The 27,336-nt window shown below is 40.1% G+C and overlaps 1 protein-coding gene across 1 annotated transcript in view; it reads right to left on the bottom strand.

Annotated features, from left to right (window-relative positions):
• fcho1 (FCH and mu domain containing endocytic adaptor 1) overlaps positions 1-26,076 on the bottom strand; it is a 51,250-nt gene extending 25,174 nt beyond the window's left edge. The window contains exons 1-2 of the mRNA XM_084011886.1: positions 25,983-26,076; positions 11,921-11,971 (exon numbers count right to left, since the gene is read on the bottom strand). Of these exons, the coding sequence (XP_083868012.1) occupies positions 11,921-11,947 (27 nt within the window). The 5' untranslated portion in view covers positions 11,948-11,971; positions 25,983-26,076. The remainder of the gene's footprint in view (positions 1-11,920; positions 11,972-25,982) is intronic.
• Between the last annotated feature and the right edge of the window lie 1,260 nt (positions 26,077-27,336).

Here is a 27,336-nt window from a genome sequence, read left to right as displayed (position 1 = left end):
TGGATAATGGGATCTGAATAGTAATTCATTCACTTTATGAATTATTGGTACAGTCTGTGCTTCATTTTCCCTCATCACTTGCTGTTACACAACATATATACAGACTTACTTACAAACACAAAACGTTTCAGTTTGTTTCAGTCGTTTTTATGCTTCTCTTTTGTCTCCCTTCTAACTGTCACTTTCTAACTCAATATCACAGCCGATTTGTGTGTTGGGAGGATTAATAGAGCACAAGAAAGATACAATGTGGGATAATCAAAATCAAAGTTCAAATAAAGCAAACAAATAAAATAAATTTGGTCATTTAATTATCCCATCTTCAAGTGTGCAAATCCCCCCTTCTTTGCCATGGTCTAAAAGTCGGGTTTCTTACAGAAGAGTGCCGTCAATAAAGAGTTCTCGTGTGAAAACCTTTTTTATTTAAATAAAATAAAAATTATTTGTCAGAAAATATGCGTCTACGTAGGACAGAAGTATTTGCTCATCAGTATTTTAACAACTGTACCCGTTTTGTTTAGAGAAAACAGTTTGTCTGTGGTGAAAAGGTACTTGGCCTCTTGTAGAAATGACTCACTCATTTTGGTGATTTTGTACATTTAAAAAGCTTTTCAATGGTGGGGTAATCATATTTACTCAGTGGGCCTTTGATAAACAAACAACTGGCACTCTAAATGTGAAAAATGACCAAATATTGGTAAATATCACAAACCAAAAACAATTACATTCTTCTCTCATAATCATTCGGCATTTTGTTGCTTTCAGGCTAAAAAAATAGCTGTAGTGAAATTTAGGAGGGACCAAACCAACAGATCATGTTTTTGTTGATGTTTCTTATGAGTACGAAACACGCTGCTGATGCACTACACTGGAAAATACCTCGCTGTTTATCGTACATTTGTCAAGCAACGGCCAACACGACTGACATGTGTTAAAAACCACAGTGCAGGCTTGTTGTTCAGAGGGAAGTTGCCTGCCTTGCAGCTAAGCAGATTTGACACAGACTTCAGCAACACCTCACACCCGTCACTACTGTGATCACACAAACCTACACCTGTGTTCACTTAAGTCTTCATAATCCGAAAAGAGCCTGACTGAGGCACCACTATTACAAATATAATTAAAAATAGACCGTGTTGTTTCTTGAGCGTCGCCACATTTTTTCAGTGGACGGACAGCCGGGACGTCTGTGCAGACAGAGACGCAGACAGCTGCTTCTCAGGACCTAAAAATACCCCGACAGAGGAGAACAGACCAGTTCCCAGGTACCAGGGGAATGGCTGGAATACCAAGGGTCACACACACACACACACACACACACACAGACAGACTGACTACCTGAACAGGGAGCATGCAAAGCAGAGCCAGAGTCACTGAACTGTAGACTCCCAGCAGTCAGGAAGAGAGACGCTTGTTTTTGGAGGCGTCTCAGACAGCTTTCATGACACAGTAAACCTGACAGTAAACACCGAGCTCATCACTGCTGACAACAGCTTCCAGCATCAGACATCATCAGTCACTTTCCCTAAGCTGCTTCTTACAATGTAAGAAAGAAAGAGAGAGAGCATATTGGACAGAGAAAAAACAACTTTCCAACTATTCTTTTTTGCCCCACTGAAGATCCGATGGGGTTGAAACATTGCATTCAGTCTGATAAAGTTTTTACTCCTGAAAAAAATCAGCTGACGCTCAACATTTTTAATCTTTTCATTATTTTTTTCAACCAGTCAAGGCAAATTATCTCTTGATCCAGCTTCTTAATTGTGAAAAGTTGCTTCTCGTCTTTTTTCTTATGTGACAGTTAACTTTTGGCAAACAAAACAAGATGAATAATTACACTGAATACAGCATTAAAACGCCCCATATCAGCTGTCTATCTCATCCATGTTCAATCCTATGTTCTTCCCTTCTTAACAAAAGAATAGGGTTCGCATTATTACACAATATTATAATGATTTGACATGAGCTCTGTACAAACAATGGGCATGTTGCAGGCAGTAAAGTGTTGTTCACTGGCAGTTGGCAGACACTTTTGTTGAAACTCCACCCTCACCACAGTCTACAACTGTCAGCCTGTCTGTCGGCTGCATGTAAATAGCGTTTGTCTACAGATCAAAGATTATTATAGCTCTCAAATGGTTTTCCTTTCATTTCATAACGACAAGCCGGTTAGAAGTCTTGGTGAATATTTGAAAAAGCAAATATCAGAAGTCAGTGCCGTCTCTTCATTGCAGCACAATTTGATCTGTTAAGCATATTATGTTAACTTTTGCAAATGCTCCAGTATTTACTCATGACCTTGTCAGGTTAACCCCATCACTGTTTTACAGCTTTGACACCCATAAAACTGCCAGAATACTTCATCAGAAGCATTTGTTGGATACAATTAAAATTCAGAAATGACCCTCCCCTGCACACATTTCCAACACCTCATTTTTTAAAATTATTTGCTACACAACCGTTTCTGTCACTTTTCATGTGTACAAGCAATCATTCATTCGGAGAGAGGCCGTGTCGTGTAACACAACGGCGCTGACGGTAGTGCAACATATTAAATAAGCGTTTGAAATATGATTAGCTCTAGCGCCACAAAACAACAAAACAAATGAAATCAGGCACATTTAAATGACTCTTCAACTTCCAGTGAAGTTGCTGTGCATCATATAGATGATGCATTCAATGGCGGCCTCGTGCGACCAACTACCGGCTTTCTATCTTTTTCGGATCAACGTTCTGAGCTTGTTAAATCCTCCTTTGGCGTGTCGCCTAGTAACACGTTTCAAAACGTTACTATCTGTTTCGGCTTCCCGGCTTGCTCCGTTCACATAGAGGCCGGCTCGCCTTGTTGCGGCTCTCTGACTCCCTCCGTTTGTCGACATTCTGACACTCCTCTCCATCCTGGTACCTTTTACCATAACGATGAAGGTGCGGGAAAAAATTATATTCCAGCAACGAAAAGGCAGTGTAAAAGGGGCTACTGTTGCTGCTGCTGTCAATACTCACTGGAGTAGATGTATACTCACTAGAGTAGATGTACGCCACACCTGAAAATAACCATCGGACAAATGCACCATTTACTCCAGTTTGGGTAATGTTCGCTGAAAAATACAGTCCCCAACTTTTTTATGAAATTACTTTTTAAAATTGAATTAGATGAGGATTCATTTAATTTCATATTTTGATTTAAAATTCCAATATTTTCTTCCCAGGAAAACAAAATACGATGCGTGCTTATGTAAACTAGTACCAACCAATTTCGACCTATAATACCACGACATCCATCCATCCATCCATCCATCTGAAACTTGGAGTGAAAAGGGAGTGTGGAGCCACAGTCCTCTGTAGCTCTGAATCAAGCTGCACTCTAAGCCCACCCACTTTTTGGTGGTCCAATCAAATGCAAAGGATTTGATTTAAATCCCTCTTGTAACTGAACACTACTCACAGTAGGGAAGCTAACTTTTATGCATTTCTGTGTAATGGGCAGAGTACGGCAGTCAGTGGTAGGAAAGTCCGAAAGCACTGAGAGATGGACAAACCCACTGTTGGTTTTGGAGCTTTGATTCTGGGATTCATTGACAACATAGATATAGAAGTATAGTATATTTAACAACAGTGTATATGCTGTTTATAAATGAATGAATAACTCATATTGCCCCAGGTCAACAATCATCGAACGCACCAACGAGTCCCTCTCCTCCGTGACACAGAGCTGCACTTGTGCATGTTCTTGATGAAGCAAACAGCTGCGAGTCGGTGCTTGTGGATGTTGAGTCATGCCAAACAATCTGATAGCACATCACATGAGAGCTGCAGACCCGTCGACAGTCTCCTTCAAGTGTCTTCGAGTGGCGGAATGCATTCCTGGAGGCCTCCAGTGAATGAGAAGTCTGATGCAAACCCCCTCTTCTCTTCCCTCTTGGCGATCTCTTTTTCATCAATTAAGTTGACCGTTTTGGCCACGCACGATGGAGCCCATTACCATGACAATGAGGGGAATTATGGGAGAGGAGAGGAAAAGGAGTGGAGGGGGGGTGCATGGGGAGGTGTAAAATCTGTACAGAGACAACTTTCTCATGAGACTTTGACAACCACTGAGAGCTGTGTTGTTAAGGGGGATGGTAGGCAGCACACATCAAATTATCATTTTAGCTCCGTAAATCAAGCGCCAACATTTCTCTGTTTAGAGGTTAGGACCCCCCTGGACATGACCATTACACTTTATATTGAGCTTTGAAAACAGGTGTGCTGGCCTTGAAAAGCAAAAATAAACATAACTTTTAAAGTATATGCGACATCCAAGCATTCCTGCTCCAAAACACTTACAAATGTAAATCCAAGGCCCAGTCTTGAGGAGAAAACACAATCACATGGGTCAACAACTAGGTTCAGCCCAGGGTCACTTCTTTCAGCACAATACAAAAACTGCAGGCTTACTGCGGGTTGTGGATACACAGGCCTATAAATGTATTCTATGCTGTTGTTCACTCACTAAAGTTAAGTGAACAAATATTGATTTAGAAAACTGTGGTGACAGCACCTCCTTGTTAGGACAACATGTTGCTCTCAAAATCATGCACGATGCTGAATGATGAACAGCAGGATCGATAGAGAAGTATAAACTTGATCTAATTATTTACCAAGTCACAAAAGCAGCTCTCTTTTTGTTGGAAAATGATGAGGAATAAAAATGTATGTTTTTAGTCAGAAGAAAGAAATGCGCATATTTAATTTGTCATCTTTTGAGTTTATTAGATCTAACTTTAGCAGATTTATAGCTACATCTAATCTTTAATCATGCACCAACGTTAAGCTAAATGAAGCAACATTTCTGACTTCTTCTTGGATCAAAGGTCACATTTGGCCAACAAGCCACCATTTGTCAGTCCCCACCAACTTTCTGTTCAAAGAAGATCTCAAAGGTTCATTGCTGCTGTTATAAAATATGACATGCTCCCTGTTATAATACAAAGCTTTGTGTAAAACAGAACAAGGCCTGCAAACCTTTCTAAAAAAATATGCTGCTGCTTGTGTTTTAAGCCGATCCAGCCTTTCTAACTGATCTCACTTGATTCTAATTAGAGCATCAGACTCCCCCCTCAGGCTTGTACGTAACTAATTACAGGCGGTGAAAAACCTGGGCCGAGCTAAACTCGGCTTTGCAAGGACAAATTAAATATCTTCATCTGTATATTTGCCTTACATGTGCCATTGAGGAACAAGAAGGCGGCGTAGGATTTCAGCTGACGTTTCCTCATGAATAAAATGTCTGTATTTACTTATCCAACAAAACAGGTCCTCAGCGAGCAAAACTGGCTCCATTATCCTGTCACTAAAAGTTTGGAACCAAGAACCTTGTAACCCTAATATCAGCCTACAATTTCTTTGGAAAACAGCCTGAATAATAGATGACTATCAGCTGTCTCTTTCACTCAGACATCTTCAGCATGAACTTCTCCTGACATTACCTACTGAGCAGTCAGCGGTTGGCTTGCTTCTGAATTTTAAACATGGAAAATATCTTTGATGTTTATCCTAAAATATGCACCTAAACTCTTTAACAAATTTGAGGCTTAAAAAGCCATGTAAAAAGGAAAAAGATAATGTTCCTACAATAAAAGAATGCTCTAAAAGTGGTGCTGCGAGTACAAAAAGAACAGACCGTAAAAGAAGAGTTTCACATGATGGATTAGACGGTACTTTCTACCTCCGAGAACATCCTCAAAGTGAGGTGCCGACCAGTGTGAAGCGAGCACAAGCAGATGAAAATCAAATTAGGAGAGTGGTTGCACATCGTTTCTCCAATATACTGAGGGAAGAGATGTCGGATAATCAGGAAAACCTGCATGAAATGTTCATCAATTTGATTTTGAAGGACGGTATGTGCTTATGAGAGACAGCTCAGCACAGAAGGAGATGGCACACATTAATTCAACCAATAGGTTTCCTCACTAGAAAATGCTTTGTCACTGCAGTAAACTGATGATGCAGACTACAGATCTCAGCATTACAACAAGTAGTTTATATAAACCCTCACCTATTCAGCTGCAACATTAAACTAATGTAGATATTAACACATCATTGAGATCAACATGTAAATTAATATTATGACATACATTTTTCGGGCCATTATTTATAATGGGTACTTCTACTTTGTGCATTTTAAGTTAATATTGATGTACTGTTGTACTTTTTAGTCAAATCTGAATGCCAGACTTGAAACAGAGTATTTCTACACTGTGATTTTGTTACTTTTACATAAGTAAAAGATCAAAATACTTCCTTTTCTGCCTGCAACCAGGCAGCTGTGAACAGTAAAGGTGAAACCATTCCACCCCTGCGTCAGAGAGTCCATCATCGAGCAATCAGGCCAGCGGACTGACCGGTCTGTCAGTGCTGCTGGGAGTTTCGCTGACTCGCAGAAACACTTCGCTGACTGGGCAAGTCGAGCAGAGCGAACAGTCAGAGAGGTGTCAATAACATCAGGAGCAGGTAGCAGCAGCGTACCATCATTGATGGCTTCAGACTAATGAGCAGCTGGAGCCGATCTGAGGAATTCACCTCTGCTTGTCCTAAGATGCTTTCATTATGTGGATAGTTCATTCATCTTACATCATGTAATGTTGAAGGCTGATAATATGAATGATGTTGATATTATCATACAGTTTATTTTCTGAAAACTCAAATAAGAAACATATTGTAGATCAAACATGAAATCCAGCTGGTCAATATAATATAAAAAGGTAATTCATCATTAATTTATGCTAAAATCAGAGGGTTTACTCCCTCTTTCTGTTACACACACACACACACACACACACACACACACACACACACACACACACACACACACACACACACACACACACACACACACACACACACACACACACACACACACACACACACACACACACACACACACACACACACACACACACACACACACACACACACACACACACACACAAATGTGAACACAAATATAGTAACACTTATGTCGATTTATGTCTCGGTTGTTAATCTAACTTGGCACAGAATATATCTGCGAGGAACGCCTGAGAAAAAATCTAACAGGCTGATGTAAAGAACAGAGGAGTGTTGGAGAGATACCATTAGAGTAGAAAAGGGAGGGACACACGGGAAATAGAAAAAAAAAGGTCCCCACTGTGTGTTTACTGTCTTTCACTCTGAGAAAAACCCCATGACTCAAAGAGATGAGAGAACAACAACACTGGCATCATTAAACTGAGATGCAAGCAACAACAAAAAGCCACTGGGCATTTTTTTTCATGTGTGTTTCTATGCACACACACTGTGTATCTACAGACAAAGAAGGAGGCAGCAAATATATAAAACAATACTCTACACAGAACCGTTTGTTGATCTTTACTGGTATTCTTTGAAATAGTTAATTGAAATCCCCTTGGATATCCTGCAGACTCACAAAAAGGACTTTTTTATGGTCTATTCACCGCTATAGAGAGACAAAACAATGTGTGTACCGAGAGGAGATTGGATTATTATTAAAGATCCTTCTACAGGTCACCTTAATAGTGAATCCAAACATTTTTCAGCTGTGTGACGTTAGTAACTAACTAAAATCCCTCCAAAATGAGGCTGCTGTCTGCATTGAAGCTCAAATGAATAGTGGTCTAAACAGTGGTGTCCCAGTTGAAAATAATCAAGTTATTCACTCCTATTTAAAGCAACATGATCCTCAAAAAATACATTTTCTCTGGATGAGTGAGCATGTTAGTCGTTCATAGTGCTGCCCCAATTCCAAGCTACATACTAATTGTTAAAAAGTTTTCAGCACGTACAGTGTAAATAAAATATAGTCGAAAAAGTCAGAATGTCAACTCATAAGCCCTTTATTTTTGAGTGTGCTGTTGATGGACACGTTTGTCCCACAGTGCAAAGCACGAATAAATGGAGGAGCTGCTCACAACTGCAAAAAATCTAAAATCATTGTAGAGAAACTAGAATGTCCTCCTCATGGCTGTACGCCTCCGCCAATCAGTGAATTTGCAGTTTACATCCATGTCTGCCCAACATGTTATTACTTTAGGTTAGACATATGCATAAAATTGTCATAATTAGCATATGAATTCTTGAAGTATGGCCAAAAATTTTGTGAGGTCACAGAGACCTTTGACCACCAACTTGAAATCAGTTCATCTTTGAGTCCAAGTGGACATTTATGAAAAATTTGAAGAAATTTCCTAGGTTTTCCTGAGATATCGTATTCATGAGAATGAGCCGGATGGATGGACGTATATAAGGAAGGACAGAGGGACGGATTGTGGCCAAAACTATTACAATGATAGCTGATACTGAATACTAATACTAATATTGTGCATTTTCTTATATTCCAGTAAATTAAATTACCCCACAGTAAACGTGGGGTCGTTAGAACACATAAGAGTCCAGGATACTGGGTCTTTGTCTCCTTTATTCGTTGGTTACCACATGGAAACCAGTTTAAGAAACAGAAATAACAGCAATAAGCATCGCAGTGCCTACCGAAGGGTCTTTAAGAAACTTACTTTTTCCCTGAGGAAATTCTAATGCGTTGTATAAAATCTTTCAGAACATTGAACCTCAAAATTCCAAGAAGCAAGCAGCATCAATCATTTAAGAAATGATATTCTTAAGACTTAACGGTGCCTTAAATTACTAAGGATGTACTTAATTATAGCTGATGGTCCCCCTGTGGGCCGTGACCACAGCTCTTATGTAGTTAATGGGAAAGGACAGCGTGCTATGTATAAAGGAGGCCTTGTGAGCGGCTGTGAAAGTTCTCCAGCCAAACAAGACGATGCTCTGTGTGTGCGACTTGTCTCCAAGCGGCTGTTATTTACTTTACAATGAACTGAAGGGTTGATTTGTGTTGCACATCTCTGTGTGTCTGAAGGCATGCTGAGAGGGTTATGAATGTGTAAAAAAAATTGCAGGAACACAAATAACACATATTGGGTTAAATGGTCAAGAAAATGTAGTGATTTTTTGGGGCGAGGCAAAGTGACAAAGGCTAAAATTGTACCTCCTCAGCGATACAGACGCAGCACTGCAGTTCTGCGACCTTGTGTTGCTACCTGGCTGAAATTCTGCTGCATGACTCCCTGTCTGCTGGCTTCCCTCCCTGTCAGTTTGCCCTCATTATACTCCTTTTTTCCACTTCCCTCTCTGCCTGCAGACCTGCTTGTCTGCTATTTTGCCCACAGCATAAAGACTAGATGGATGTTTAGCAGGCTAAAAATAAAAATAAACTAAATCTTAGGAGGAACCTTTATTTAAAAAAAGTGTTTCAACAGGAATCAACTGTGTTGTCCTATGAGAATAATTGGAAGAACCCTATATTGTGCAAGCTAGAAGCTTTATTTCTTAAAGTGCAGTGCACAATTAGGCTACAGCTTCAGCTACAATGACATGATTCATCCATTGAAAACATGCATATCCATAAGCCTGCGTTTTGGGTACCACTGTCTTGTTTAATGCTTTGGCCTTTAATCATAAACGGCTCCAATTATGTAATCATCTTTACTTTAACATTATCAAATGATCTTTACTTTAACATGCTGAATGCTGACATTGATAAATCGACAGCGAATGGATAGATCTCGCAGAAATATGTGAAATGACCATGACTTCTCAACAGCACATTATGTTGTTGTGGCACAAACACAGGACTTTCAACCAGGACAACAGTGTTAGAGACCAGTGTTTGTGCCCAAAGTGGGGTTGGGGATCGCTTTCTGATTCCCTGAATTGATTTGCTTCCTATTTATTGACAAGGTTTGATTCAATATTGATTAATTTAAAGATATCTCGGTTTGAATACCAAGTGTGTTTGGTTATGCACAAGATTTCCCAGAACTAATGCTGCAAATTGTACAAAGGTTAACCCTAACCTGGAGCATTATTAAAAATATGAATGTTTCTTAAAAAACGTAGTTACATTAATGCATTTTTTATTTAACATGACCCACACACTAGAAGTCAAGAGTGCAACTCTACAGTGTAGTTGTAGGTGATCGTACTGCAATGTGAAGATTTCAGCAGTGAAAGGACACTACATGATCTGAACAGCGGCTTTGTTTCCTAAAGATAACATTTAAATGTTTCTACATGCTGGCACGTCATTTTAACACATGAAGTGCCACCATACGTGGTGCAACAGTGTACACTGCTCGGAGATCATGATCATTTCACATATTTCTGTAAGATGGTGCTGCATGGGAAAGTTTAAATGTGTGCATAATGTCTTATCTGAATCTAATTTCTGTGTCTGCATTTTACGAACAGCTAAAGTGCCACTGAGGACTTCTCTAAGTGTGATGAGGCAAGGTAGAAGAAGTAGGGCAAACCTGAAATAGATTAAATAGGTGTGCAGGGCCGGAGCGAAGAGGAGAACGTGAGGATGGAGAAGAAAACAAGGGATAGAAAGAGACCTTGTAACAGCTGACAAGGTCACTGGGGGACGAGGATGGCATTGGGGGAATGAAAGAGAGATTGCCCTTTTCCTTTTTACACATCTGTGGAAAGTTGCTAATGAGGCTGTTAATTACTGCACACATTAAGCTAATGATGCCATAGTTATGTATTGCTGTATTCAGTTACCATTTTGTAAAATTTTAAGCATTGGCCTTTGTCAGGCTTAATATGATCAGCGTTGTGTTGACAGTTAGGGAGGTGCTGAATCCACTTTTTGGGGAGTCTTTGATTACACAGATAGTATCATACATAGTTTATCTGAGGAGAGACACGGCAACACTTGTGCCAGTATTCATTTTCTGTTGAATTATGTTTTTGAGTTAACAAAATTGTGACTCCACACAGACAAAGACTAGAGCTTGGTATTAAACCTGAGTGCTTTCTGAGTACGGAGAGGAAACGCATTCTTCCTCTTCAAAAAAGTGCCACGTAGGCCTATTGATAAGTTGACAATGAATGCATCATCAAGAGCCATACTGTGTGTTCAGACAGAAGGTGATGTAAATTTTCGAGGCTGCATACGAAGACAATGGCAACACATGATTAGACGCATCTGGATCATGGCGAGTTGAAACTGTTTCAACCTAAGACTAAAATTTGGCCGTTTTGGGCAAATAAACACAAACCATACTGTAAAAATTTCTGGCTGAACAAACCTTTAATGTTGTTTCTGTGATCAGATATTTCCTGAACACCTGACTATTGTGCTTTGGTTAGTTTCGTTGTTAAATTTTTTTAACACAAGGTGCACTTATTGGCTTTTAAATGTATTTCACAGCCTTCATCACCAGATATAATTTGCTTGTTAAAACTAATTCATAGTTCCCCGAAAACTAAGGTATTGCGTGAAAAAAAAAGTATTTTTACTGAAACTCAAGGTATTATATTGGCCCTAATGACAAAACAATGTTGCACAAAAGGAACCACAGAGTTTTATCAAACAAGTATCCAGACTTTTTCCATAAATAAAAATAAGCATTAGATATGGTTATACGTCTTTGAAACTCCTTCAGAAAGTAGCCTTTCACATTCTTAACACTGCAGGAAGTGACATTATCTCTGCCTGTCAAGAACCGTCTGAATGCCACCGCTGTCCAGATAGCAGAAAAGAAGAAGATTGCTGAATACAAAATTAATCTCTATTATTTGCAGGTGAGCGGAGGAGGGAGACAGCCAGCACCTCCTGTGTTTACCTGACGAGCAGCAGGGCTGCTTGGCTGAGAATATAAATGAGAATCTCAGGTACGCATGGCCCGGATCCAGCTATTAATAGGTGAATAAAAAATATGTGGCTCAAGGTGTAAAATACTGACCAGGACCCCCAGGTTTTTATATATATATATATATATATATATATATATATATATATATATATATATATATAGGCATGTGTTCATCTTCCAGGTGTTATCCAGACACTTACCCAGAAGTTGTTCTTAAAGAAGGCCATCTTCACACGGAGTTTCACAGAAATCTATAAAAGACGGGGAGAAAATAAGAAAGAAAGCGAGAGGTGGCATTAATACTTTTCTATTTCAAAATCAGCCTGACCTCCATTTTCAATTGCTTGGGAGAATACCCTGGAGGGATGCCTTTTGGGTTCCTTCATAAGTTCAGCCTTTTCTCTGACAAACATTAAAGACAAATTACACAGACACAAGCTAAACAGTGTCATGAAAAACGCCCTGGATAAAAACTCCATGGATGACTTCCATGCAGGTATGGAGGTCCTGCGGGAGAACAGAGGACTTCAAAAGGATGAAGTCGGAGGATGGAGGGAGCTGAGGAAGGAAGCATGGAGGAGTAGTGACAGGGGAGGTGGGGGAGGAGAGTGAGGGACAACCACAGACAAGAAAGAGAAATCGATGGAGGGAACGAGGCAGAGGTAGCCACGGAGGAGAAACTGGTATTATGTGGTTATGAGGTACTCAAATTGTCCTTTGATTCAAAGAGGAATACTGCTGTGGTTTTTTTGCACACAATCACATGTGAATAAAAAGTGTGGCCATGAGGAAGACTTTTCTTTCTAGAGACGATTGTCTTTTTTACTATGGTGGTTCAGGCTGGCTCCTCCTTTGTCTTGTTATTTATTTATTTTATTTTTTTGTTAATAGAAAACCTTCATGAAAGTTAGGTTGTTTCGACAGAGAATATAGGAAATGTTGCAGCTTTCATGAACTTGTAGGTCTGTTATTTTTTATTAACATAATAAAGTATAATGTTTTCATACAGTAGCTGTTGCAGATAAGCATTTTTAAATTTACATTTACAGTCCATTTTGAGTAATATGAAGGCATCAAAATGGATTTCCAAAAGGTTTTTGTGGATTTATTTATCTAATATTTAGTTATACTATTTATTTAACTACTTAGGACATTACACCAAGGCTAATTTTTGAACTCTCATGAGTTGTCAGTTGAGTTGCAGCATTTTCTCTCACACACACACACACACACACACACACACACACCCACACACACACACCCACACACACACACACAGCAATGTGGTCCAGCCCTTTCCAAGAGAATCCATAATGCAAGGGTTTCCCCAGGGCTGCCCTCATACAGGGCTTCTGTTATCGGTTCTGCTGACTGTGTGTGTGTGTGTGTGTGTGTGTGTGTGTGTGCTGACAACAGCCTTTTCCTTGCATTGGCACAAATTCAGACCAGATCTGGTGACCTGACAGCACTAATACACATGGAAACAAACATAGCAAGACCTACTAAGTACACACACACACACACACACACACACACACACACACACACACACACACACACACACACACACACACACACACACACACACACACACACACACACACACACACACACACACACACACACACACACACACACACACACACACACACACACACACACACACACACACACACACACACACACACACCTTGTTAATTAGCTCAGCGGTGGAACTGGAGGTCCCTGCTGACAGTGTTCTGTTTGGCAGAGCAGGATGGCTCGACAGAGGAGAAAGATAGGACACAAATACTATAGAGCACAGCTCATTTAGGTGATAATTAAATGCAGTTTACTGATTTTCAGTGAAATATTAGAGTGACAATATGATAATATCACATGACAGTTTATAAATTCATGATTCAACACTGTAACCAAAATTTAAAAAAAAAATAGTTATTGAAGGTTTTGTTTTACATGTGTGACAAGGTTTGCGTGGTGTCATGCATACGCTTGATAATGGTTACTGTAAACTACATTTCTCTGCACCACAAAATGTTTTGCTCAGGACGACCATGAGGTATTTTAAACAGACAATATAGGAAATTATTATTTTATACTTTAATGCCAGTGTATGATATTTTATTGCTGTTGATGGATAATGTCCAATTTATATGTCCTGATTTTTACAGCTTTACCACAAAAGATTCTTGACTTGATTAAACCTAGTTATTGTAGCCAGTCTCATTTTAATTAAATGGGAATCAGACAATTTATTTAGTGAAGTGAATGTGTCTTAATTGTAATGATTTATTATAGACCAGAAAAGACAAAACATATCTTAAAATCTGTATAACCAACATCCTACATAATGTCTAATTTGATTGATCATCATATTGATATTTAGTTTATATATTTCCAAGATCTGCAGAAAGTGTAAGCCTTACATAAAACAAACCAAAGACACCACAGCCAATCAATGAAGGGAGATTTCTAAAGGTCGCCAGCCCACCAACCAATTAATGATGATCTTCCTGGCAATAAAATACCCATGCAGGGGGACAGTGATCCTGACAAAACCACCAGATGGTTTCAGGGGGACAGAGGACAAGAAATACAAGTCAAAACAACAGACACACTGTGTGATGGTGAGGGATGACAGAAGCCTCTTGGTTCCTTCTTGTCATAGCCTGGTGCACCATATTGAAAAGGCACAGTAGATTTGAGCTAATTAGCCATTTTGTTTTAATCCTCACTGTCGACACAGCACGATCCAGAAACACAAAGACAGAGAGAGGTGTGCACTAGGACCCCATATGGATCGCAGCCACTGTGTATAGAAGTAGCTGACATCCAGCATTCTCCATCTGGTTCTCACTAAACGTTCAGCTCTAAATCAGCTCTGAGGCAAGCAAAGAGAAGAAGTGGGACGAACTGTGACCTTGATTTCTCGGGCTCAAGATCATTTTTTATTCAAATATTAAATGCCTGCATCAATGTCTTGTGTGTGCCCCTCGTGCATATACGGTCTTATCACAGCAGCAAATCGCAATAAACTGTTTTAATTTAATGAATAGACAATGATGAGACTTAAATATATAAATAAATATATGGGATCATTTTTAGTTGCCTCAGGCAAGACACATTTTAGGGATGCTCTTTGTCTTTTCAAGTTAGTGGCTCATATATTATTTTCAGATAAATAAGAAACTGTTATTTACTGTCCAATAATGGAATTTCAGATGATAATTGAGCCCAATAATGCAGAGACTTTTCTAACAACATTGCAAGTATAATAAGGGCACAGACGGATAAATTCAAATTAGTTTCAATGCTGCATGTTCGCACTCTAAAAAGGGAGAAAAGTACCAAGAGTGGGAAAACAAACTGGTCAATCAATCCAACAGTTAATGCTTCACAGATGCCATTTATTTGACAACGAAAACATTACAGCTAATAGGATGTAGCAGTGGTGTCTTATGAAAAGCACAGAAAGTCGTTTCAAGAAAATCCATCTGGTCATCGATGCAGTAAACTGGGACCAGCAAGGAACAGACTGTAATAGCTGATACAAAATTATTTAAATAGTAAAGTTGCAGGATTGTTAAAAATGTAAAAATAAACAGAGGCCAAGATGTGCTCCATCGGTTTCTCATGCAGTACATTTAGGGAACCTTAAACTGCTTTTAAGATGAAACAAAATGCTCAAAGGCATTCTGAGGCACAGCAAAGAGTTGTAAATTAAAAAGGTCTTTAGTCTGGCATATCATTTAGGATGTCAACCATTTCAGTTATTAATTAAATTTGAGGGATCGTCAAAGGTTTTACAGTTCATCCTCAGGAGGACATGAATGTCTGTAACAAATTTCTTGGCAAACCATCCTATAGTTGGTGAGACATTTCACTCAAACTACAAATGTTAACCTCATAGTGGTGCTCGAGGAAAAGTCACTAAATTCCATAGTATTCATAGCTTTTGGTTTATCTTGCAGTGGCATGGTGAGTGTGGTTGTTGTCAGCTGTGTTGTCCACGATGAAACGCCATGCACCATAAACCGTAAAACAGAAAACTCTCACACTGAGCCGAGATGTCATACTTTGTTGGCCACGGGCCGGGGCTCCGACCCTGCTCTTACACTCAAACATCATGACTTTTCGTAAATATACACACCACTTCCTGCGTGTTATCTGTACGCAATTCGAGCTATCTGCATACGTGTACGTTCAGAGCGAAACGGCCCATCACATCCACTTGTATGTAAACGGCCTTTAAGGTTAGGGTTAGGGTTAGGGTTCGGCGTTGATAAACACGCGAAAAGGCGATTGTGCGTAGTGATAACACGCCATAATGGCATACGAGTTGGCGTGTCATACATACACCACTTCATGAGATCAGTCTGCACACAGAGCTCAAAGGAAGAGAGCGGGACAACGGAGAGTTGACCATTGGTTGCACTTGTTGTCTTCCTGTGCATGAAAAACCTGTGTCACAGCTGAAAAACCAAGGTTCAGATTGGGCTCAATATAGCCGATCATTAAAAAAAAATCCCTTGATTGGCCCTGAGATCGGATCAAGGCATCCCTAAAAGACATACAATATACTATTCATGTCTGGTGATCCTGTTTCCCCGTCACATTCAACCATGCTAGATGGTGATTAAGTATGAAAGGAAACCCAATGTTTGCTGTGAGGATCATATCATCAACAAACACACAGTAGGTCGGTTACAGAGATTCAATGCAGACCTCTTCTCCTGCTCTCTGCCATCCTCACACTGCCTGACAACACACAGATGGCTGCTATGAAATATTGAGACTGAAGAAAAGCAGACAGGGAGGAGTGAAACAAAGACAGACTATCCACAACCCATTTAATTCCAGCAGGACATATTTGGTGCATCCTCTCCGCCCATACTAAGCATTTCTGTTTCTATTCCCCATCTCTCCTTCCTCCCAGAGAGCAATCTACTAACACATGTTTCTCTAAAGTAAGGGAGGGACGGTAGATCAACACAAACCCATGCCTCCTCACTACCTCCACCTGCCTCTCTCCTTCCTCTGGTTGAGAGAAGACATGAGAGGTTGGACAGGAATTACACCCGTCATCATCTCTCTCCCAACACGATTGGTCAAAGTGCCAGAGAACAACCTCCTCCTCTGGCCCGAAGAGCCAAATAGAAATGGAACTGGGTTAAATGTAATGACACAGCCGAGTGTGGAATAAAGATGCTTCACTAACCTCCGAGCAGGCACATTTGTCACAAGCTCAGGGAGCAAAGCAGGAGGGAGGCAGAAAATGTCACAAAGGAATTGAGCGAAAAGGACAGTTGGAGGTTTAAAATAGAGCAGTGTGGTGGGTGGAATGTGAGACTCATAGATAAAACTAACAGCGGAGTCTTAGAGAACAGGTAAACATAAACCAGCCTCCAAACAGTTGAAGGACGAGATGACAAGAAGAGACAAAAAATGAAGTGACATAATGGCATAAGTAAGATGGATAAAAGGGGTTTCTTAAAACATGCAGCAAAGACAGGAGGAGAAGAGACAGGCAGAACATTAATATTTGGTGGATTTTATTCGTTAAAACGTGAGTTTGAAACAATTAGTTGATTAATCCATCGCCACATGAATCAACAATCTAATCATTGTTATTGATCAAGTACTATAATAAAGGTGCTATATAGGAGATTGGGAGCATTTCTCATCAGCAGCTCTCAATATGGCGCTGGCTGAGCATCCTACAGCTAATGATGCTTACAACACTAACAGCGAGGGAACAACACATACAGAGGGAAAGCAATTCTTTGTCCGGTGGACATTACGCCATTTAGCACCTTGAAGAAATAAGACTATGAATCTACAGCCAAACGAGTGGCTCAGTGAGGCTCTACCTAATGTCAATGCTCACACCATGCATCCCAATCACAATTAGGGATGGGTAAAAATATCGATTCAGCAATGCATTGCGATTCTTTTGCCCGCAATTCAATATCGATTCAGCCATCTTCTGAATCGATTCAAGCCCCTGGCCAGTGGGGGCGCTGTGACCGACACCCTCGTGTGATTCGCGCTGTACGGACGGGGGCCGCACTAGACCAAACCATTACAATATGGCGACCGGAGTGAGTACAGCGTTCACACCGGCCGTGGAAGCGCCGCGAATAGGCGCGTAGCGGAGCCGCTTCCTTTCGGCCCCCTTGTAAAGCGATAGTGTCGTTCACACCAGACACGGAGCGCCGCAAATAGGCGCGGCCGTCCCGCGCCGTGAAGCGATGGTTTCGGCGTCTGCTCTATTTTTTGCGCCCCCCCCCCGAGCGAACGCGTCAGTTCTGGCAGGAAATCACACAGTAGCTGTGTCCCAATTCAGGGTCTGCAGCCACAGCTAAAGAAACACGAGACAATCTGGCCAATTTTCAAAATAAAAGCAATTTTCAAAATAAAATACCGCGATTGACAAATGCGATCATAGTTGTGTATCTCAACTCGCACTGGGAAACAGGAAGAGAAAATACATTTAATAAATGTGAAGAGTAGTAGTAGTAAACAAATATGTGCATTTCAACAGTATATCTGCACTACTACTGTCTACTACCATAGCTTCCGTGGCCGGTGTGAACCCGTTACATGCACTGTAGTTCAGTGTTTAAGCAGTGTCCTGTTTTATCATGCTATGAGTTATACCACGGCTGTTCATAAGGCATGAAACTAAATAAATTATTTGAAAAAATGATCTTGATACTGAATCGATATCGAAGCATTTCAATCAATATCGAATCGAATCGATATTGAATCGAATCGTGACCCAACGAATCGAAATCGAATCGAATCGTGAGATTCTAAACAATACCCAGCCCTAATCACAATGTTAACATGCTTATGTTACAAAATTTAAGATGTTTGCCATCGTAGTTAACCTGTTAGAAAGTACCACTGAGGGTGATCGGCAGTGTCAGATACAAAAAAATATATATATATCTGATGATGGCACTAAACTGAAAAATATTGTGAGGATTTGCCCATTGTATTTTGAACAATCTGTTTTTTAGGCTATTGGTTGGTCAAACAAGTCACTTGAAGCCATTTTCCTGGGACCCGAGAAAAAATTTTCTTGACCAAGTCAGTCCCAACAACAAACAATCTGTAATGAAAATGATCAATTGTTGCATCCCTAGCGTCCATTCCACATATTAAAAACACAAAAAAAACATCTTTACGGTAATTATTATTTGAGATGCCAGCGATGCAGTGAGATTTCTATTTCCAGACTGCAGGTGTGAGGCACGGAGAGAGGTAGGACAAGTCAAACTGAATTTATAAGGCAGCTGGAAGCTTACAGAGAGAAGCGTACCGCACTGCAGATCCACTCGTCTGTCCCTCAGTATTAGTCTAAAACCTGATTTGGCGAGGCGTGGAGGAGAGATCATTTTGTGTCAAGCATAATTTCCCTTTCACCGCCACCAGACAGCCTTCTGCACTCCTCTGCCACATACCAGTGTGGGATGACTCACTGCTGTAGCGAGTCATTTACAGCAAGACTTCGCTGTGGCCGTTGAGCGGTTTCGTTCATGAATATGAAACCTATGTGGGTTGATATGATGAGTTAAAATCCAATATAAGATTTCAATTCATCTGTACTGACATTCAATAGAGTTCCTGCTTCCATTAGTCAGAAGGGATCTTTGACACAAACAGAAGCAAAACCAAAAGCTCAGTCGTGACAAACACATGAACTCCAGGGGGATCAGCGGCAGCAAAACGCTTGACCTTTGCAGACAACATATGGCGAAGCTCAAAAAGGTCAACTTACAAACGATTCAGAGCTTTCAATGCATCTCATCGTCATCATTCAGTGAACGGAGCTGGCTCTGGAGGCAACATGTGACCTAAATGTGAACTTTCGGTCAAATCCATCACAATGACCAAGAGCATCAACTAATATTGACATTTGGGAGGTTAAAAACTGAGAATGTTTAGCATTTTCACTTGAAAATGGACTGAAACAATGAATCCATTTTCAAAGGTTTTCTGTCGACTGAGACACCGTTTCCTCTCTGAACAATTTCAATAATCAATCAAGCATTCAAGTCATTTATCAAGCAAACATTTAAGGATTTGTTGCCCTTGTTATCAATGTAAAGTGAATATCTTTGGGTTTCTTACAGTTGGACTGCAATTTATGTCCGCATGGGGAAAAAAAGATTATTATGTGTTGTAAAAAAAAGGTTAATTTACTTATTTAAAGAAAAAGAGAGAAGGCAGTCAACGCAGGTAAGAAGCTGAGATGAAGAACAGATGAACTCCCTGCATCAGATGCTGACCGTGTTCGATAGGCAGTATCCTGGTTGTGAGTCATTGACTGTCATCAGCAACAAATTCAGCGGCCCCTGATTGCCAGCACAGCCTGTGGAGCCAAATCAACAACAGCACTAAAGCCAGAGCCTGCACTTTAACAATGACACACTGGAAGCAACAATCACATCGCCACCAAGTTGATGACAGGATTACACCCTGTATTTAATGACTGAAGCGGCTTCGGCAGCACTGTGCAGAGCTTATAAACAGGCTACTGGGGAGCGTGTGCTGGAGCCTTCAGTGACCGAGACCGAACGAGAAAAACAGTGAGACGGCGAACACAATAGACAGGAGGCAGAGAGAGCGAGGGAGAGAGCAGGATAAACACAAGCCATGCTGTCAGCTCCCCATTGTCCTGGCCTGAATATGCTTTTGTCACTGCAGCAAACAGCCCCAGTCCAGTCCAGTCCATGACAACGTGCCAGGCGGGCATCACTTCCATGCCCTGGCATTACCAGCTGTGAGAGAGTGCACAGCGTGACAGCAAACACTCTCACAATACAGGTCGAGGTCCGTACACGGCCAGAGATGGGATGTTTGCAGCAATGCAGCTGTGAATTAAAACCGGGCCGAACACTGAAGTTTATTGTATCTCCATGTTGTTACTGTCCACGTTGCTACTCAACAACACAATTATGGAGGCAACTAACGGTCATTTTAGCTAGCTCTGCTGATTATTTTCCCCAGTTAATCTGGTTTGGTCTGTAAGATGCATGAAAATAGTGAAAAATGCCCATGTATGATCAAATTCCTACCAACAGTCTGAATCCCAAGGTTTACTCATCTCATACACACAATGAAGAAGCTGGAATGAGGGAATACATGGGGATTTTTGCTTGAAAAGTAACTTAGAAAACAAATCATATCACTCCAAAATCCCCAAATATCCAATATATGTGATGTAAAATAGACGGTAAACCCTAATATTTGAGAAGCTGCAACAATTAAATTTTCCACATTTAGGTTGATAAATTACTAAAATGATCAACTGTTGAAGATTAGTTTGCTGTTAATGACTGCACTCCAACTCCTGCTATCTGTTACTGTATGACCTTTACAAAAGGAAAACATATCAATCAGCTGAACTGACTGCTTGTTGTGTATGAACTATCCCAAAATAGTGAAATACACCTGCCAAACAAGTCATTTTCAGAGTAAAAGTTGACATTGAAATTGCTTATTTTATCCAGCTAACATCAAAAACCAAATAATATTCAATTAACAATGGTGTAAAGCAGCAAATCCTTAAACTTGAGATGCTTAAACAAGCCGATGTTTGATAATGTTGCTTGATTAATGACCTAATTAATCTATTATTTAATTGCTGCGATTATTTTCTGTCCGTTGATTAATTGTCAAATTGTTTTTGCTTCGGTTATGTGATCTGTTCCATGAATAATTAACAAATGGTTGTGAACATTATTATGTAAGTAAAATTTAAATGAGTAAACAGTCATTTTAATCAAGGATTCCCTCTGTGTGCCTCTGGCTGTTCCCTATTTAATTAAAATAACCTCAACTTGGAATCACCCTCCATTCTTCGATGAAGCAAATCAACAAAATTATTTTCCATCACCTCTCCTTTTCCATCTTGGTCTTTTGAGCACAGCAGAGCACAACATGAACCAGTAACCCAGAAATCGATCCAGGGCCATTCTGCCCAAGGATCCTGCCATCTGCCATGAAGAGCTGTTGGCTGAGTTCATTCACAACCTCAGGCAGAGGTCAGGGTTTCACACACTCACCATTTCACAGCAGGGTGTTACCTGCTGTCACCTGAACGTTTAGACGTGTAATCATAACTGCACTGTAAATCAAAAGCTCTGTTTTGTTTGGGTGTTTCGTTATGTAGCAGGTTAACTGGTTCATACCTCTGAGATCTGCCCGGCTTGGCAAAGCAGAGGTAAGGCCTTGCTCGCAGCACTTCAGCCTACATATGAGAGGCTACACATGCATAATTAATATTTGTCACTGGCACCATACAATGTGTTGTAAGGGAACCAATAGGGCAGGATTACAATAAGCAACAGTACGAAGACCTTTATGGCTCGAAGAGAGGGACGGAGGAGGGATCTGGGAGGGTGAAGATTCTGGCTGATTATGGCTGCAACTGTGTGCACATAGAAGTTGTTGCTTTATTCAAATATAAATGCAAAACAGGGAGCTCTTCTTATTCACCTGCTCCCTATTCTCTGCTCACCTTTCCCGTTTCTTTCTAGCTGCAATTGCTGAAGTCTTATGATGTAAAACTCAGGGGAAAAAACAACAACACAGAATTGTTAGTGGTTTAATAATTGGTTGTGTGCTGCATGGAAGTGAGGAAGCAGCCAGTCAACAAAAGTTGGTGTCACCAGAGGCTTGGCTACTTTTTACCATGTTCTCAAGTGGATTGTTAAGTGTCCCTTCTGTCTGGTTGAAGACTGCATCTATTAATTTTGCATCAATATCTAGCAGAATATATACAATTTTCACCATAAAACTAAAAAACACCAGTGAATCACATTATAAATATCAAATAGTCGACTGTCAAATGCTGGGTTTAAAATTCAAAAAGACCTCCATATTGCACATCTAAACTTGTTAACTCTGGCGTCTGAAAATATCTAAGCTTTATAAACAGTGAACACCTATTATGGTGGACCACAAAGGTACCATATTTAAGAAAAGATATGACAATAAAAAAAAATTTGATCCCAGTTTAATTGTAGCATAAATTATACATATTTTCTTTGTCAGTGTAAAACGATCATTTTGAATGTCACTTAAAAAAAAAAATAATTAGAAAGACAACACATCCAGAAGTCGTGTTCGGTGACGACTTTCTCTGAAGCTACGATGCCTGTGTGTTTGGTACCAGGATGTAACATTACTACCTCTAACAACAGGTCTCGCTCATCCTGTCTGTTCCCGGCTGATAGACAGTCAGGTATTTGTAATATAAAAATTGTCTCTCTATCAAACACATTTTTTACAAAATAAGGACCCATGGGAGATTCCAGAAAGGAAGTGACTCAAACTCTAAATAGGACTCTATGTGCTTTTTCCAGACCAACTCCCCCATTTTCACATGCTCACCAATGCCTTGGCATTACTGTGAATCCAATAAACATGTCACACAGTGCGGGGTCACTGTTGAGCTCGAAGAACTATGCAATATGTTGCCATGTAATATTTATTATAATCTTTGGTAGAGTAACAATGCTAGCATCTAGCCTGGAGCTCCCTCTCTCAGCCAACATAATGTTCAATTCTCTCCAAAAAAAATAATGGTCAAATGGTCAGGCAGCTATGCAAGCAAAGCACAATTCAGTGACGTCTAGCTTAACAAGACTGAGTGTACAGCCATGCCTGTGGATTTGTCAGGCTGTAATGATCAGACACCAACAAGTATTACACAAAATAAAACTTTGAGTGGATGAAAAGTCAAAGCACTGCAATGGTTTGCATCCATCCAATAGTGGTTGAGATATTTCACAAATATCAACCCCATGATATCAGGGCATCACCCAAATCACTGAGCTTCATCACCTTCACACCATGAATGTCTGTATACGATTTCATGGTAATTGTGGATAAAAGTATTAGGTATTGAGGTTTAATCAAAAAGGCAAAATAAAAGCCTAAAAATGCACAAAATTTGTGTAAAGTATCTTTATTCAAGCCATTATACATAATAGGTTGAGATCTAACTTGCCATTTAAGTATATGATACCTTTAGATGCACATGACTGATGAGCCGCAACAGACGATGCACATCAAACTCCCCCGGCGCCAAATACGACTTGCCTCTAAAGATCATGCCTCTAAACTGAGGAGAGGTGAGAAAAACAAACTCGTCCTCCCAACACTGCATTTTTTTATTTATTTTTGCGATAATGAACCCCCTCTGTCTCCTTTATCTCCATCCCACTCACCCTGACTCGCTCTCTGAGAATTCAGCAAGGAAAAGGTCCACCTCTTGTCAAAGTCAAGGCACCAGGGAGAGTGTTGTTTACGTCTTTGATAGCAGAAGACCTCGCTGCACTCAACTCCTGCCTTTACTTTCAGAGGTAGAGAGAGAAAAACAACACAGACAGACGGTCCATGGCCCAAGAAGACAGATGTGCTGCAGTGTGAGGATGCAAATACTGTGGCGTGTGTTATAGCTGTGTCGAAATTAAACGCCTATCAGGCAGTTAAAGGGGAATTCCAGTCTGTTTTTTTTGGTGCAACGGTTGCATCTCCTACCAGTGATGTATTGAAGCATGTCAAAAGTCGACACTCATCAAAATGTTCATTCTTCCTTCACTGTTGAAGATATTTTACCCAACAAAATATTGTCCAAATCACGTAAAGAGGACTCATACTACTGGCTGACAAATGACAGAAAATCTGACTTTTTTAAGCCCATGTCACTGCATACAATTGAGCAAGCATGACAGGAAATGTTGAAATCAGGGATATTGTGGTCATGTGGACAAGTAGGCCACATTGAAGCCCCTGATTTATACCATTTTACCATAAAAGCGAAAGGCATAATCACATTTGCTATAGATTATGCCTTTTAAGTTCAAATACACAAAAGGGTCTGTCCAGTAAAGACAGGCCCATAATGATACTGCATGATATAAAAGGGAACCACTGTAGTGTTGCCAATATCTAACTGAATAATCATCTAACAACCCAGAGAGTTAAACATCATCATATCAAAAGCTCTGTTTAATCTGATCATTCCTGGGTAGAAGTTTGTTTCTTTTGGGCCAGGGTGCCTTCCAGTTGCATACTATTCTTCAATGAGGCATAAAAATATAATTAATATGAAAAATATTAACATTTGCAGGCACGAACAGCTCTTCCATAGAAACCTAAAATCCAGACAATGTGTTTCTGATCCGAGATCTCCAGCAGCTTAGTTTATCTGAGAACCGATATGCAACAAAAAAATTGTAGTACAGGAATGCCAAATATATTTGGTCATTTATAAACAGACAAGAGGAGTCCAGTAAAATGTCCAGTCCAGTACATTATTACAAAGGTCAGTTCCCTCCAAAAATCAAAACTACAAATATTTCTTGTAGTGCTACTTATCTGTTGAACATTATTTCCTACATGAAACCGCTCAGGACAAGGTCTGTGGATTATCTTGAGTAACAAGGTCATGGTTTCTGGAAAGAGACACTGCTGTTGTTGGTTTTGTTTGTTTGTTTTCGTGCTGCTTTGAGCACCGTGAGTGCGATGTCGCCCCATTATAATTGAGAAAAGGCACAACAATCTAGATGGCAAGGGAAGATAACAGAAGAGTGATTACATTTTGTTTTAATTAGTGGTGAACTGTCCCTTTAAACTCTAAATATCGGTTTGGATATCAGCCTTTAGTATTGATAACGTCCTAGTCATCGGTTCACATTAATGCACAAACTTCTTTAGTAAAAAAACAAACATCCACACTACAAAAGACAACTTGTCTTAGGGGACAGGATGGTGATTTGACCAGTGTAATTCAGTCTCACCAGCCCAGAGACTGACCAGTACCGGACCAGTACATCCAGCTGCAGCCAGAGTGTCAAATCAATGTCAGGAGGTCGACAATAAGGATTCAAACCCACCCTGTCCCACCTTGACGGATGATGCTAATTCCGAATACCTCTATGGAAAGATATTTTTGGCGAGTTTGTCCACTAAAGTTTACATCATATGTTCAGCTCATACATTCACTTGTCTGTCATTGAGCTTCTCCTCCAATTAGCTAAATCTCTCTCCGTTCGTGTGTCAAACAAACGTCTCTACTTGTGCTGCCGGTTTCAATTCAACAGTGTCACAGCCATGCATGCCCAACTCGATATTTTTTTTAACAGCCTAGCATTAGCTTAGTCTTGCATGGTCAATTTCTGATTCATATTCATTTAACAGACGGCGGTACTAAAAAAAAACAGACAGTAACTAATAAATTACCTGTACGGACTTTTCCAACTGCGTTTATAGTACATTTTCCATCCCCCGGTCTTTTCGGCTGCCACGGTCCTACGCTTGTACGCACCTTCAACGGTTTGCTCGTAGTAGTAGAAATCCAGCAGGCAGTTTTCAGTGTGCGCGCACACTCCCGCCCCGCGCGACGCCCATTGGCTACTCCGCCCTTCGATCAGCGAGAAACATGTAGTAGGCATAGCAACCGTGTGAAAAGGCGGGTCTTAGGGAGTAAACGAGTGCCAATTTGCTATTTCTTTACCGGGCAACGCCCACAAAATACAGAAGGTAGAAATTATATCAAATGGACCTGAAGGACGTGGCCACTGTATTCTGCCTTTCTGGAACACGATCAAACATAAGGGTCAGCACATTTTCGTAATTCAAAAACTTCGGTAGACATTTTAAACCCCACACTATGTTTTAGTCGTTATTTCATGATGATTAAAATGTTTTTAAAATTATTCTCTACACATGCTATAGTCACTCCCACAAAAAACTGTATAAACTTGCACTCACAGACCTATGTGTCAGTGCCTGTCATGTATAATACCTAGACGGATGCATATACACATGCTTTTACCCTGACACTATTGTAGTGTCATGTTTATCTGAATTGTCCCTAAAGTCAAATAAACTCACAAATAAATATTTTCAAACTCCAAACTGTTCTTTTTTTAAAGACTGCACTATTCCAATGAAGTGAAATATTAGACATGTCGTGCATATTATTCTACAGTTTACATTTCCCCAAAATGTAGCCTAATAAAAGAAAATGCATATTGTTTGATGTCCACTTATTAAAATAAAACTGCGCTGTTTATAATGACTAACCTACTAGTGGTACGGTAAATATTTTAGGGTTAAAAAGGCAGCGTCTGGAGAATATAAGGAACAGAGTTTTGTATTAACAACAATGCTCCTGTAATGGCTTTCCATGCAGTCAGGCATCTTGGGACACTAAATAGACCCTGTTGTTTACCATTAATACAGGAAGACATGCATGAACAGGACCTTTTGCATAAGGTTACAACAAGTGTAATTTATAACCACAACACTATTGTTTTGTGTTTTAGGGGTAGATTTGCCCTTCAGTCCATTAGCTCCAGGGTCCCCAGTGCTCAGTGTGGTATCTTATATGATTCAATATATTGACCTAACAGTTCAAACTATAGTATTGCTTTCTCTAATGTCACTGACAGTCTGAGTACAACGGTATCATACCTTCTTTTTCTCACTAAGAAAGGAGCATCCTCCTTGCAGAGAAATAGATAAATGACCAATCATGTACAAGCAGAACAATCATTAATGCATGTGATAAAAATACAGCTTGAAGGATAAT

Source organism: Eutrigla gurnardus, assembly GCF_963514095.1.
Source record: "Eutrigla gurnardus genome assembly, chromosome: 6".
NCBI classification, from domain to species: Eukaryota; Metazoa; Chordata; class Actinopteri; order Perciformes; family Triglidae; genus Eutrigla; species Eutrigla gurnardus.
The sequence above is the reverse complement of the archived record's forward strand: the minus strand, read 5'-3'. Positions and strand labels throughout refer to the sequence as shown.